Here is a 13434-nt window from a genome sequence, read left to right as displayed (position 1 = left end):
AACAATTTGGGTGGTTGGAATGACTAGAGCAGAGTTGTATAGACTCAATCCATTCATCGCTGCCCTGGACCATCATAACCAAGTTGTAGGTTATAAAAAGGTCTCTATGAATGTGGCTTGTCAGGCGAAACACTTCGAAAGTACAACAAAACTAATTTCGTCCTATATCATAGTAATCTATTGAAATCTGTTCAAAAATATGAGGATATAATAATTGAATAGTAATTCAGGAAAATGGCAACCGTTTACGTAAAAGCTGCTATAAGTATAAAATCGGAAAGTTGGCAAAAAGATGACTGTAGTCATTCCAGAATATAAAATGTAATTACATTATAAGAAAGTTGATTAGCTTGCATGTTAAGACAACTGCTGTAAATTTAGATAGAGTCTGACTTTGAACCACAATATACTACGTTTACTGCACCAAGTCAAAATGGCCAAGATTACAATGAATTTTCTGAAAAGTCTGATTTTTTTATTTTCAGGTGAATATTTATTATCCTCGGCAGAGAATGTTAAAAAAGAAAACGGGCAACAAAGAAGAGGCGATATATCACTGGTTTATTTGAATTTCAACAATGGTTCTTCATAGAAAACAGGACAAGCTTTGTACAGCAAAAATAAATGATGTATAATGCAATAAGTTACAAAAATTGAAAGCGAAGCCAAAAACAAAAATAAAATATTTACAGGTTGAACAAATCACAAAGGCTGCTGTGAATTTCTATACAATAAAGCAAAACGTTATTTTCTCATAGTTGGGTATTAAAATGTAAACTGTACAAAATGGGTGTATAAAAATTAAAGTCTCTCCCCCCTTTTTTTTTTTTTTTTTTTTAGCTTTGACCAACAACAATTAACATCTGTTCATGCTGAGTGGAAAAATCTGTACAACTTATCATTATCACTACAGTAATATTCAACATCTTAAAGAGCAGTAGCTTTTATAAGAAGCTCCTTCTTGACACATGAGACTGGAGTTTAAAGATCTAAAAGCGACTGATAAAATCTGCTTTGTTGTGAAGCGATCAGCTGCAGATGCTTAAAGTCGTGCTGCCGGAAACCAATACAGAAATTGAGGAGAGGATCCAATTACTTTTAAACTGATTTCCAACGTCCGTTCATTATGCTACAAGACATATTTAAAGCAAAGACACTTATGTTCTACTTTCGAGATCATTCGCTTGTTGGAAACTGAAACTTGAGAGAGGTTAATCCATCCCTACTGGAGCAACTGCGATCAGGTGATGTTGGGGAGACAACCGAGAGGACAGTGAGAGCAGGAGAAGAGGCAGAGATGGATGTGGAGTGGACACTGTGCAGCTTCAGCTGCAGTCTACATGGACAGCCAGAGTCATGCATGAGCTGCAGTACGTCTTTGCGAAAACGTACGCCAACCAGTGCGTACAGGATGGGGTTGAGGCAACAGCGTGTGTATGCCAGAGTGCAGGTGATGTACTCCCCCATCAGATCGCAGGATTGCCCCGCTATTTTCCGAGACAAAACCACCGTGTATGGAAGCTGGAAGATCAGGAAAACCAGCACCAGGGCAACCATGAGCTTTAGCGTGCGCTGCCGGTGCCACTGCTTCCCACGGCGATGCACGTGGCCTTCCCACAGAACCACACCTATGGAAGTGTAGCATACCACCATGGTGAAAAAAGACACGCAGAAGACGCCTATGATAGCTCCATTGGTGGTCATCTTGACGTGCCCACTCTTTTGCATGACACAGTATTTCTTGCCATCAGACTCAGACTCAGAAACCCCAGAGTAGAGGATTTCAGGCGAGCTCAAGAGAATGGCAACGATCCAGACAACTACAGCAGCAACTTTCCCCGCCGTTAGTATCTGGCTGCGCAGTCGTAGCATCTGTTGGGCTCGTGCCACAACCATGTAGCGGTCAATGCTGATGCAGCCGAGCAGCAACAGTCCGCTGTACGTATTGATGGCATAGCATGCACGCATCACGTTGCAGAGGGCGACAGGGAAAATCCAACCCCAGTGAGTGTAGGATGCCTGCAAAGGGAGAGTGAGGAGCAGGAGGAGATCAGCCAGCGCTAGGTGGAAGAGAAACACATCAGTCATGGAACGAAGCCGGAGGCGTCGGTAGAGAGCAAAGGTGGCGATCACCAGACAATTTCCCAGAACTCCCACGAAGAAAATCAGGCAAAAGGCGCATGTCTGGAACATTGGGATGACATACTTCTCGCTTGTACTGGGCTCACAAAAGTCGTCATTTTCGTAGAAGTCAGATTCGTTTTTGCTGAAGTTTTCCCAGCACTTTATAGGATCACTGTAGTTGAGAGGATCACAATTGGGGTAGTCCATCTTCTCTGTGGGGAAACAGAAAGAAAACGTGTAAATTCCTCATGCAGTGAAGTTTGGTGCCTAAAACACAATCACATCCTTAACTGAAAACTCAAAGTAAAAAGAAACATTTCGTCTAAACAGAGTACATTCAGTTGTTTATCCTATATTTGTTCTTTCAGCTATTTAATTAGTAGAACTTGAATTTAAAAAAATAAGCTTAACTGGAACCATTTCAAAATTTTGTCTGTAGGTGGTAAAGCTAAGCTGAACCCCAACACCTACTGCACATTAAACCATTAGCTTTTTGATCAGCCTGTAGTGAATATTGTGAGTCATTTCAGATTTGTGCAAAATGCCACGCCACAACTAGATTGCGTGAGGACGTATTATTGTTCTATCGCACGACAGGTTCCAATTTACATGAAGCCTGGATTCATTTTGAGAAGAGTTCTGCCCACTATGTCAAGAGATCAGGAAATACAAACTGGTACAAGCAGACTAAAAGTCAAGGAGCTGCAGCTCTGCTGTTCAGTTTGAGTAAGCAGCAGAGACACTTTAGTCATACCGAAGCGTGTTGCGTGACACTGGCATCAGGTCGTTGGCACAGGGGAAATCGTGGGTAGTCAGACGGTCGTCAGATCAGTCAGTGTCGCGTGCTAAGAGCCTTTATAGGCAGTTTTCACAATCACTTTTTTTTCATTTCATGTTTCACTGCACTCTGCTAGCAATGAGGCAGATAACAGTGTTAAATTGTCCTCTTTGCTTTTAAGAATAAATTTCATTACTAAGAGATCAAGTCTGTGTTATGGAGGTTTTCTGAAAAGGTAAGCGGAACATTTCTTTCTGGGTCGATTTGTGTCTGGTAATTTGAATGTATTATGTGCTAGGAATGATTTCTAAGGTTTCTTAAATCATCAGAAATAAGTTAAATGTTACATTGAAATTAATTCTGCACAAGTTCTGCTTTTAAAAATCGGAAATGAGTGGAAAATATTAGTTGCGTTGCAAATTTAAAAAAAAAAGGAATGAAATACAATTTGTGTACAGGTTAGAAGACTAATAAAAATGGTCAAAAATGGAGGAAATGAATCTGAATTATGTCTTCCAAAACCATCAAATGCGAACTTATTGTATTTTTGTCACATCCGCAATGCAAAGCGATAACTTTATGTAATTAACTTTATGTAATTAGAAAAAAAAATTCTGAAATGAATTCTTCAAATCTCACAAGATATTCTTAAATACGCGGTCCTAATACTCAAGTAAAATAGCAACGTAGAATATCAGGGGTTTTCCATCCAATCTACACCCCAACTCTTAATGCACCGACAACGTACATGAAAGTATGTTGTCATACGACAACGTACAAGAATGACAAATTTGTCATTCTTGAGAAACTAAAACTTACCAAAAAAAAAAAAAAAACCCTGCTTCATTTAATATTTTTGTTCATTTATTAAAGTGACAGCACTTTATGTTGCATGCCACCAAATCTCCTTCCTCTCCTGCTCTGAGTCATCAGCTTCTTCACTTTGCTTTTGATGTTTTCCAGATTTTAGTGTTGGTTGGTACTAAATCTACTCCAACTGGCGTTTTTTTTTTTTGTTTTTTTTTTTTTTACGTGCACAGATATACTAACAAAATTGTATAATTGAAATATAAAAATCTACATTTAAAAACTTGCTACTTTAATGGTTTAAGATAGCTGGTTGAATCATGTCTCTGCTTAATAGACCACATATTTGTCGGAAGAACTATTGTTCATCTCTTCTAGCTTTCCAAAATAATCATAAAATCAAATTTAACTTAACTTTTATCTTAATTAAACTGAACACATCTAGAATTTTGTACAATTTTAATGTATTTAAAAACAATAAAATATTCTTTAATTTTTGAAAATGCAAAGTTAAAGAAAAAAACATTAATAATGTGTTTTACACACGAAAGCTCTGGCTTTAGAAATGTGTAGTCTGGATTTGGAATCGTTTTCGATTTTTTAACAAATGATTGTCAGTGGGTTCTTTATTCAGCGGCCTGATGTTACACACTTTACTGTAAAATATTCAACAAAGCATAGCAATATCAGGAAAACCAGCACCTTCTAGATAAAGCTGAAAGTGAGATTGTCCCCCACTGACTAAGGGATGTCGCCAAGTTTGAGTGGGCAGCAGTTATTATTTCAGTCATTTTTTTTTTTTTGCAGCTGCGTGTAACGAGTGTGTCATGTTTCTGTTCAGGAATGCCACCGCAACTTAATTGATTTCTAGCTTTTGTTTTGCTTTTTCAGAAAAATATCCATATCTCAGATTTCTTTCTGAATTGTACGCACATAGCATTTTTAATGTGAAAAGAAATGGGAACATAAAAAACCCCCCCAAAACAAATCACATGAATGAGTCATGAGTGAGCTAAGATTTTGATGAACCACAATCAGACATCCTGAAAGTTTACGTTTGGTGGATTTATAGTGGTAGTAAAGCTAGTAACTGTTTCATTTAAATCGACTGCTGAGGCTCAACGTACTATGCAGGTTGATAAAGAAGTAAGTAAAAAAAAAAATAACGTAGATATTACTTTACTAAATCCAACATTTTGCTTTGGTCGCTATAAATATCTCCCTGCTTAAAAGCAATCATTTTTCAGTCTACATTAAAACTTCCACTTCACAAAACTGAACGTACCTGAGGTGTTGAGCATGTCCCAGGTCGTTTTCCTGTTCCTGCACCAACAGCTCTGAGGAGCTTGCACTCTTAAAAACAAGGCTGTGGGCTTAACCTCAGCTACCACGAGCCAATAAAACCAGCTCTGTGTTTTGTTGACCTTCGTATACCCCTGCTTCGACGATGCCAACATGCAGAAGTCCTGCCTTCTTTTTTGATGGCAGTTTACGTCTGTCACACGCCTCAGACTGTGTGTTGCAGTTTCTCAGGTTTATACCAAAAGAATAGCTGTTTAACAAGCATCTTGGTGTGCAGAATAATGTTTGAAGTTGCCATATTTGCAATATCAAGTCAAACTTTCTTGTAAATGTATCTTTAGCCAGCAATGCTAGAATAAGAGTGAAAACCGTCAGTTAAAGACCTACAAAGCCACAAATGGATGTGACTGACTGGTATAAAACCAGTCTGTAACCTCGACTTTGCTTCTGTTGTGGTATTATGGTTGCTTTTCAATTATCTCTTTTTTATTAGCTTATCAACTCAGTGAGATTCTATTTTTTTATAAACTGCAAAAAAAAAATTGTGTTTTAATAAAATTAAAATTTTTATTTGTCTATTTTTCAGTTCAGATTTCTGTATTTGCCAGATCTAACCCATTTTATTATTTTAAAATAGCACACTTCGCAAGTGTTTTCTGTCCATAATCTTATGTTGTGAACTTGCAGATTGCTTCACAATGCAACAATGAACTGCTTAATGACTAATCATCATTGGTTTCTGACTGGGAAAACAGCATAAAGTAACTGCAGTCGACTCGGTGGGGAGTGCCCACTGACACTGAGCTTGAGAAAACTCAGCATAAAGATGATTTAGTAAAGTTCACGCAGTCAAGTTCAGCTGGCGGACAAAAGGTGCCACCACACTGGGTGTGACTGCCAACTTGGACATGACCCTGTTCATAACCTCTCTCTCACTTCTGAGGTTATGATCGTTAGGGAGTCGACCCTCTTTCACCTTTAAAGACTTCTCGTGCCTCTGAGTGTCCTTTGTACACAAGCTGCTCGGACCTCAAGTTCACACTCCTATTCATAGCATTAAGCTGAACAACTGCCTTCCGTAACTAGATGAGAAGTCTTCACGACAGCCTCTTAGCATGAAATTATATGCTAATGTTTTACACAGTTTGCCACAAAAAAAAAAGAAGGGGAAAATGAACAGAAGAACCGGAAAAGGATGAAGTGATTTCTCACAAAAATGTGAGTGAATTTTTGGTCTCCTTGCTGTCCGTAAGACATGAATTATCTACACTGGGAAAAGAGTGGCACCGTCGTCTGACTGCACGTATCGTCACTGTCAACACAAGGAGCCCACGCAAACACACAAATTTGGACTGCATGTGAACATCTTTAGTCAGGCACTCAAAAGTCACAAGACGGACACAAGACCGTCAAGAACTTGAAGTTAAACTGAAGTTTCAATATGTGACACTTTGCACATTAAGATGTATTTATAGGAGTTTAGCGCCAGACTAGCACAAAGTAACACATATTCCAAAATGTGAGTATGAAAAGTTTGGTTTTTACAGATAAAAATCCCTCTTGCATTTTGCTTCAACTCATATTGTTGTTGCAAAATGAATCCCAGCTGGAGAACGTTGTATTGGAAGCATCATGCCTCTGTACTTATACTCAGCCTGCTGGGCTCTGCAGCATGCAACTTTCCAAACCACTTGATGTTTCTTTTTGCTAAAAATAGCACTTAATTATCTGGTCTAAAATATTGAGATGGCCAAGACCTAGGGATGCATTTTCTAAAGCACTGCAAGAACGGAGCAAGAAGTCATATTTTGCTCGTTGTTGTTGGATGAGAAGCTTTTATGACTCAGACATTTTCACTACTGTAATTGTGTAGATAATTATTGAAATTAGTGTCTGTTGTGACATCAAAACCAGAAAATTTTAAACATGTCATCATATGTTAAACAAGCTCTACAGTAAACGACAAACGTGATAAAAAAAAAAAAAAAATTCAGTTGCTTAAAATTTCTCCCAAATCAATAATTCAGAGACCAAAAGTCCCCTCTTAGCATTGTTGGGTCGTCATCTGATTTTTGCATCAGATTAAAAAGCATGAAATAAGTCTACAGTACATGTACAGCCAGTGTTTCGGTGCAAATCAGACGCCGAGGCGCTGCAGAGACGATCGCAAGCAAACACCAGACCACACTGGCTTGTTTCCAGACCATGAGAAAAATGCACAATGCGCCGGTTTGCTGCGCTTTTGCTCATGGGAACTTTGGCACGCTTGACAGCTGTGCTCAGATGTTGACGATCCTTGATCCACATTGCGGTTGACATCTGATTTTATACTTGTTTGTGTGTGTGGTAAATGCAAACTGGTGTGAAACTGGTGACCTACACTTCAACCTGTGCATGCCACTTGGGCTCAACTGTCATCAACACCCAATAAAAATACATATCAAGAACTGTAAATGACATGGAGTTTGATACTTTCAGATTTCAACAATGTGAACTGATCTTCCATATTGCTGAAAACGAGTAAACGATGATCGCAGCTCGACTAAAATATTGAAAAAAAAAAAAAGGATTACCTCTGTGGCAGAGCAAATGTGGACTGATTTTAAAACACTATTGTTGGCAACATACTCATTAAAGTTGATTTTTATTTAGATGATTAATAAGTGATGCCCCAGTCAATATTTTAAACTAGTTGAGTGCCGAAAAATGAAATGTTTCAGTGGGCTTACTACCTCAATCAAGAAATATGCTGCATATGTTTTGGTTTTATGTTTATTTTATTTGCACGTTGAACTTGTTGAACTAAAAAATGGTGAAAAAAAAACGAGGTCGGATGCTTTACGGCCAAGAGGAAGTATAATCAGCAGGCAACACCTCAAAGAAATCCGGATATCAGTATCTGCCAGTAAGAGAAATCTCCTTGGTGCATCTGCAGGAACTGCTGATGAATGCCAGATAACATCAGACTCATATCCCTTATCTCAAGTTACCTCACATTAATATATTACCAAGACATAAAACATTTTAAAAGAAATTGTTGATATTATTATTATCTTGCTTTTGTCATAATGCTCAACTGTTATACTTACCTATTTCTGGGTCTTGATTTCTTTTTTGTTTTGCAAATTTTAAAATGAGAACTCAAGTCACAAGCAAATAGTGTTTAAATTGTTCAAGCTGCAAAATCTTTTCTGTTTTTTTTTTTTTTTTTTTTTTTGCTTAAGTCAGTAACTTCCTTGATTGTCTTGTTTGTTTGCAGACATCGCTCTCAGGTGGCATCAAACATCCGGATCGGAACCCAAGAACAAAAGTCCTCGTGAAGTAAAGCCGTTTTCTTTTCAGTATTACAAGCACGCTTTTGTTGTTGCAGCATTTTAGCTGTAAGGAGAAATGGTATTTTACACTGTCATTTAGTAAATAAATGAATCTTCTTTTATCGTGCCTGTTAAAGTGTGACTGAAACTGACTAAACCTGAAAGTCTGTTATATTTTCATAATGGCCAGTTCTCCAAATGTTCTGATTGGGCTTCACATAAAAAAAATAAAAAAATTTAAGTAATTTTACATTTTTTGAATTATAGTTCTACTTTACAGACTTCATTTATTTAATAGATATCATTTGTATGTTCATCAAACTACAAAAAATAAACATAGTTTTGCTTTTTCAATATTTGGTTTTAACTGTTCTAAAGGTGTTGAGCTAATAATATGAATAACATAATCACATTTCAACCATGGTGCTAATGATGCATAAGAGCATATCAAATGTCAAGCTATGCTTATGCATAATAGGAAGGAAATAGAAAAGGAAGGAAATAAAGAACGCAATGATACATTATAAACAACAACTTGTTTGTAAAGGACAGATTTAGCTTATGAGCTACTGCTGTGGGTACAAGCACACCAAACAGCAAACAAAAGCTTATTGTTAAATTTGAGGACTGCGAGAGATGTTTTTACCACCGCATAGCGTGTCCTTGAAATTAAATTACACGTCTGTTTGACTTGCCAGATAATGTGTTAGCTGATTTAAATATCATTTTATTTACAGAAAATAAAAACTTAATAATGGCTACGTCATGATCCAAAAAGATCCTCTGAATTGTTTAATATTTTGTTTACAGAATATTAAAATTAAATAATAAAGAAAAAAATATTTCCTGCTCAAAGGTGCTTCAACTCTATACTAATTGGTCTTTTTAATGAAGCAACTGCCTTCTCTTTTTAAGGACGTCATCTGTAGTGAAGAAAAAAACAAATGTTCTTGGGAGCTTTATTGTCATTCCACACCCTTTAGTCGAAAGCAACTATAAGCAGACTCTACCTACGGGCATTAGTCAGTGCAGTTGTGAAACAGGAAAGACAGCAGTTGTGAAACTGTGAGGGGAGAAGGCCTCTGGTCAGGAACAAAGGAAACAAACATAAGAGTTTCATACAAATGGGTGAATTTCTGCTTCGCAGCGGCTCATTTTCACCACTAGAGGGTTGATTTATAAACATTTCGTTTCACCTCAGTCTGAGTCCACAGCAGATTCTTACTTTGAGCAAGGAACCTGCCATTCAAAAGCATTCTTCCACTGTAAGAGTCCAAACTATAACTTAACTTGTTTTACCAAGCTAAAAAATAAAAGACCTGTCTAAAATTTAAAGAAAATGTCAATGTCATTTTCTCTTCCAAAAAAAAAAAGAAAAAAAAATTTCTTGTATTTAATGCGTCCAGTTTTCATATTCCGGCTCTACAGCAGACCTTTTGCCCAATTATAAAAGCCCTGCGTTCAACACGCAGCATGTGTTTTCTTTTTGACAGTCGTTTCAAACGCTGACAACTTAGTCACGACAGATTTATGTGTCAGTGTGTCTATACATTTGCAGAGGAGTGGTGGTTTATTTGATGTGTTGACAGACTGCAGACAGTTGTTTCTCCACTTCGAATTGGGTGCTATGAGTCAATCTGACTATCTCATACAATGTGGTAGTTTTTTTTTTGTTGTTGTTGTTTTCATGGTGGTGATTTTACATAGAATTCTGACTACTGTATAGCTGAAAAAAAAACACCTTCTGAATTCATCTCGGTGCCTGATAAGGTTATGAAACTTGTACGCAAAAAGCAAGCTTCAGTGTTTTGGGGCAGAGGGGAATTAATCAAAGTTAAAGCTGCAAACAACTCGAAGTTCAGCAACTTCCAATTTCTTCCACATTCTTTAAAATGCATGTTGGGGAAAACGAATGACTGCGCGCAACAGAAGATACTGTCCAGGAAACCTCAAAGACAGACAGACGAAATATTCAACTTCAGTATTAGAGATGCTAAATAGGTTTAATCTTAATTTAGTTCTGTTCTGCTTAGCTATGCAGTGCAATGATTGTAATTACTTACATTCATTAAGTAATTAATGAATGTCAATTGCTTAATGTCACTAAGTGTCATTATTGCACTTAATGACACAAATGTAATTTATACAGATAAAAATAGTTAGATTCAAATTCAGTTACACACACACACACACACACACACACACACACACACACCCCCCCACACACACACACACACACACACACACACACACCCCCCCACACACACACACACACACACAAATCATCATCATAAATTTGTACTAAACCTTCCTCTGTCTGGCAACATAACCCAAAAAGTAAAGTGGAAACTATTCACCACCATCACAGATTTACAAGAGACACCCTGAACACATTTGTCTCAGCTGATGCCCATTTCCAGTTTTCCCTGGAGCTCTACCTCAAGAGATGGTTAATAAAAATAAAGGAATTATTTGCTGCAGCTCCTTTGTTCTGAAACAGAAGACGACAATAAGTTTACGTCAATTTCTATACCAAAGTATGTCTAATTATAAATTTCTTTTCCCTAAGCGAATAAAAAGTGCAAAAAAGTGTTGGTTGTTGCATTTTATTTAATTTTTTAGACTCAAAATGGTGCGAATTCGGAGTTTTGCTGCATTTTATAAAAAAAAGAAACAAAAACTTTCTCAGCAAGTCATTTGACCTGCCACTCCCTGATCAGCGCTGACCTAGTTAGAACTGGCCGATTCTAATCTGTGGCAGACACTGTATGTTCGTTGCCTCCTCTGGAATTTCCATTAACACTTCAGCACTTATGCTTTCCAGCTATAGCATGCGCTCTCACAGCTCGAATAAATCACAAGACAAAAAAAGCATCTCTCGACTTGAGAAGTGTGCTCTCACATCAGCACATCTTCAAGTTACAACCATCTGAATGCTAATAAAACATATAAAATATGTTTTATATTTGCCACGTATAAAACATATCGAACTTACAGGACAAAGAGGGTACCTACCTACAAGCACCATACATGATCACAAGAATGTTGCTAAGAACTGTAAATTTTGTTTGTGATTTACTACCATACTTCATTGAAAGTCTTTTTGTAGCCATTTAAGTGAAAGGAAAAAAAAAATCTCCTGACGATTCCTTATGTTTAAGTGCTACTGATCAAATGGTCACTCAGGTTTTTAGAGTTACAGCTAATGTTTAGAAATGGGACCAAACGCTCATAATGCACACTTAACCAAAACTAAAGGATGACCAGCTAAAAGTCGTCAGAGCATGGCTACTAACAATGTTGCTTTTCAAAAACCAAAACAAAGCATTTAATATTCTGAGGGAACAATAATTCCAGCTAATTTCAATTCCAGCAGTTTACCATTTTCTCAGTTGCTGACCATTAAAATGACAAAGTCCTGCAAGTTCCCTGACAGAGTTTTTATCATCAGTCTGATAGAAATTAATTAGAAAAAGACCACGAGACGAGGACATGCTGCTGTTGTTGTGTTTGAGGACCCAGAAAAGGGGGAGTTTTAGAATTAGATTCGATTATTAAAATGAATGTTATGGTTATATGTTTTTCATGAGGACGCAGCCTTTTCATTTTCTGCAAAGAGAATTTTGTTTTTGTTTGTCATCTCAGATTTTAGGACATTAACATTTTCCTTCAAAAGGTAGAAACAAATGACTCTAAAATACATTTTAAAAGATATTTATTTGAGCAAAAAGGCCATGGCTGCAAACGTTTTTACACATTCAAAAGCAAGGCGTTTGATGCATAAAATAAGGAAACATGCTTCATAATTTCTGCTCTACGCGGGCATGAATTTGCCCACAGGTGCACAAACCATCTTGGTGTGAACGAATTCTCATCCTTTTTTTTTTTTTTTTTTTATGCATCACTATCACGTTTTGCGAGAACAAACGCAGCTAATAGTAAACAACACTGTAACTAGGATACTGGTGTCAACGCTCTTTGTGTCCGTAAACATCTGTCAGCAAGCTGTGAACCATTGAGTGGCAGAGAGAGCAGCTTCCTGTCTCACGGGCAGACATGAAAACAGAGGCCTTTACAATAAGCCTCGAGGTGCTGTGCATTAAAAACCGCAAAGCACAGGAAGCTGTCGTACTTCTGGCACAGAGAAGTGGCAGCTTGAGGAAAACGTATATGATTTACAAAATTATAGCAAGATTGTACTTTTTTTTTTTTTGCAAGTCCACAAAATGAGCCGGCGCTGATAAAACTCCCTCTTGCATGTCCCGCTGCAGACGTCCACACAAAAACTGTTTCGTGCTCGATTTTCATTCTGAACCAGCTGCAGGTTTGAGTCTCGTCTTCCTCACGCCGCAGTGAATTAAAGAAGGAAACTACTTAGGAGAACCTCCAGTAAGAATTTTAACAAGCGGCAGGAAATTGCAGCCTTGTTTGCTATAATTTACGGAAACATCAAGATAGCAGCAATATTGCTTGTTTATATCTGAATTCTTTGATGTACTGGTGCATAAACAAAGCAGCGCTCTGTCTTGTTTGCTAAACACAACTGTAAAGGTTGTGTGATAAATCATCCAGTCAATATGCTCTGGAAAATTACATTTATTGATTTAAATTTGCTGGCAAAAGCATAGAGAAAGTGATTCCCCCCTCTCCCCCCCATAAATATTAAATCTTTCCATTTGAATCTTAGGAAGTGGAGACCAGACTCCAGTGGACACTTCTCAGACTGCAGGACGATTTCAACAACTCGTAAAAATTGAATATTTTAGTTTTAGTTTTTCATATGTGTACATATTTAGGCATTTATTTGGTTTATGAGTTGGGAACACAAAAAGAAACTACAAGTTTAATAAATGAATTAGTGTTGTCATAACTTTATGGTTACCTGACTATTTTTTTCTCCATATTTGCAGCTGTTATTCAGAGAAACTATTCAGGTTTTTTGGGTAACTCGTCGTGTTGTTTTGGTTCTGTTTGCTACCAGTGTCAACATTTTTTTTTTTTTTTTATCCTTTAATTGGTATTTTTCCAAAAACGAGGCTATGACATGCTTGTGTACATCAACAGCGAGCAGAGCCAAGATAAAGGGGGCTGGGCTGTTTTGCAAACATA

General features: G+C 37.3%; 1 protein-coding gene across 1 annotated transcript; it reads right to left on the bottom strand.

The window, feature by feature from the left end:
- Positions 1-571: 571 nt before the first annotated feature.
- On the bottom strand, positions 572-2345 carry ccr10 (chemokine (C-C motif) receptor 10). The gene has a single exon (XM_015015461.1). The coding sequence runs from the start codon at positions 2329-2331 to the stop codon at positions 1177-1179; it is 1155 nt and encodes a 384-aa protein (XP_014870947.1). The 5' UTR covers positions 2332-2345; the 3' UTR covers positions 572-1176.
- Between the last annotated feature and the right edge of the window lie 11089 nt (positions 2346-13434).

Source organism: Poecilia latipinna, unplaced genomic scaffold (genome assembly GCF_001443285.1).
Source record: "Poecilia latipinna isolate Pla-1442-1.1 unplaced genomic scaffold, P_latipinna-1.0 Scaffold1914, whole genome shotgun sequence".
NCBI lineage: Eukaryota > Metazoa > Chordata > Actinopteri > Cyprinodontiformes > Poeciliidae > Poecilia > Poecilia latipinna.
This window is presented reverse-complemented; position numbering and strand designations above follow the sequence as displayed.

Excerpts from the sequence above, each read along its gene's own strand:
- ccr10 (XM_015015461.1), bottom strand. The coding sequence starts at position 2,331 with ATGGACTACCCCAATTGTGATCCTCTCAACTACAGTGATCCTATAAAG.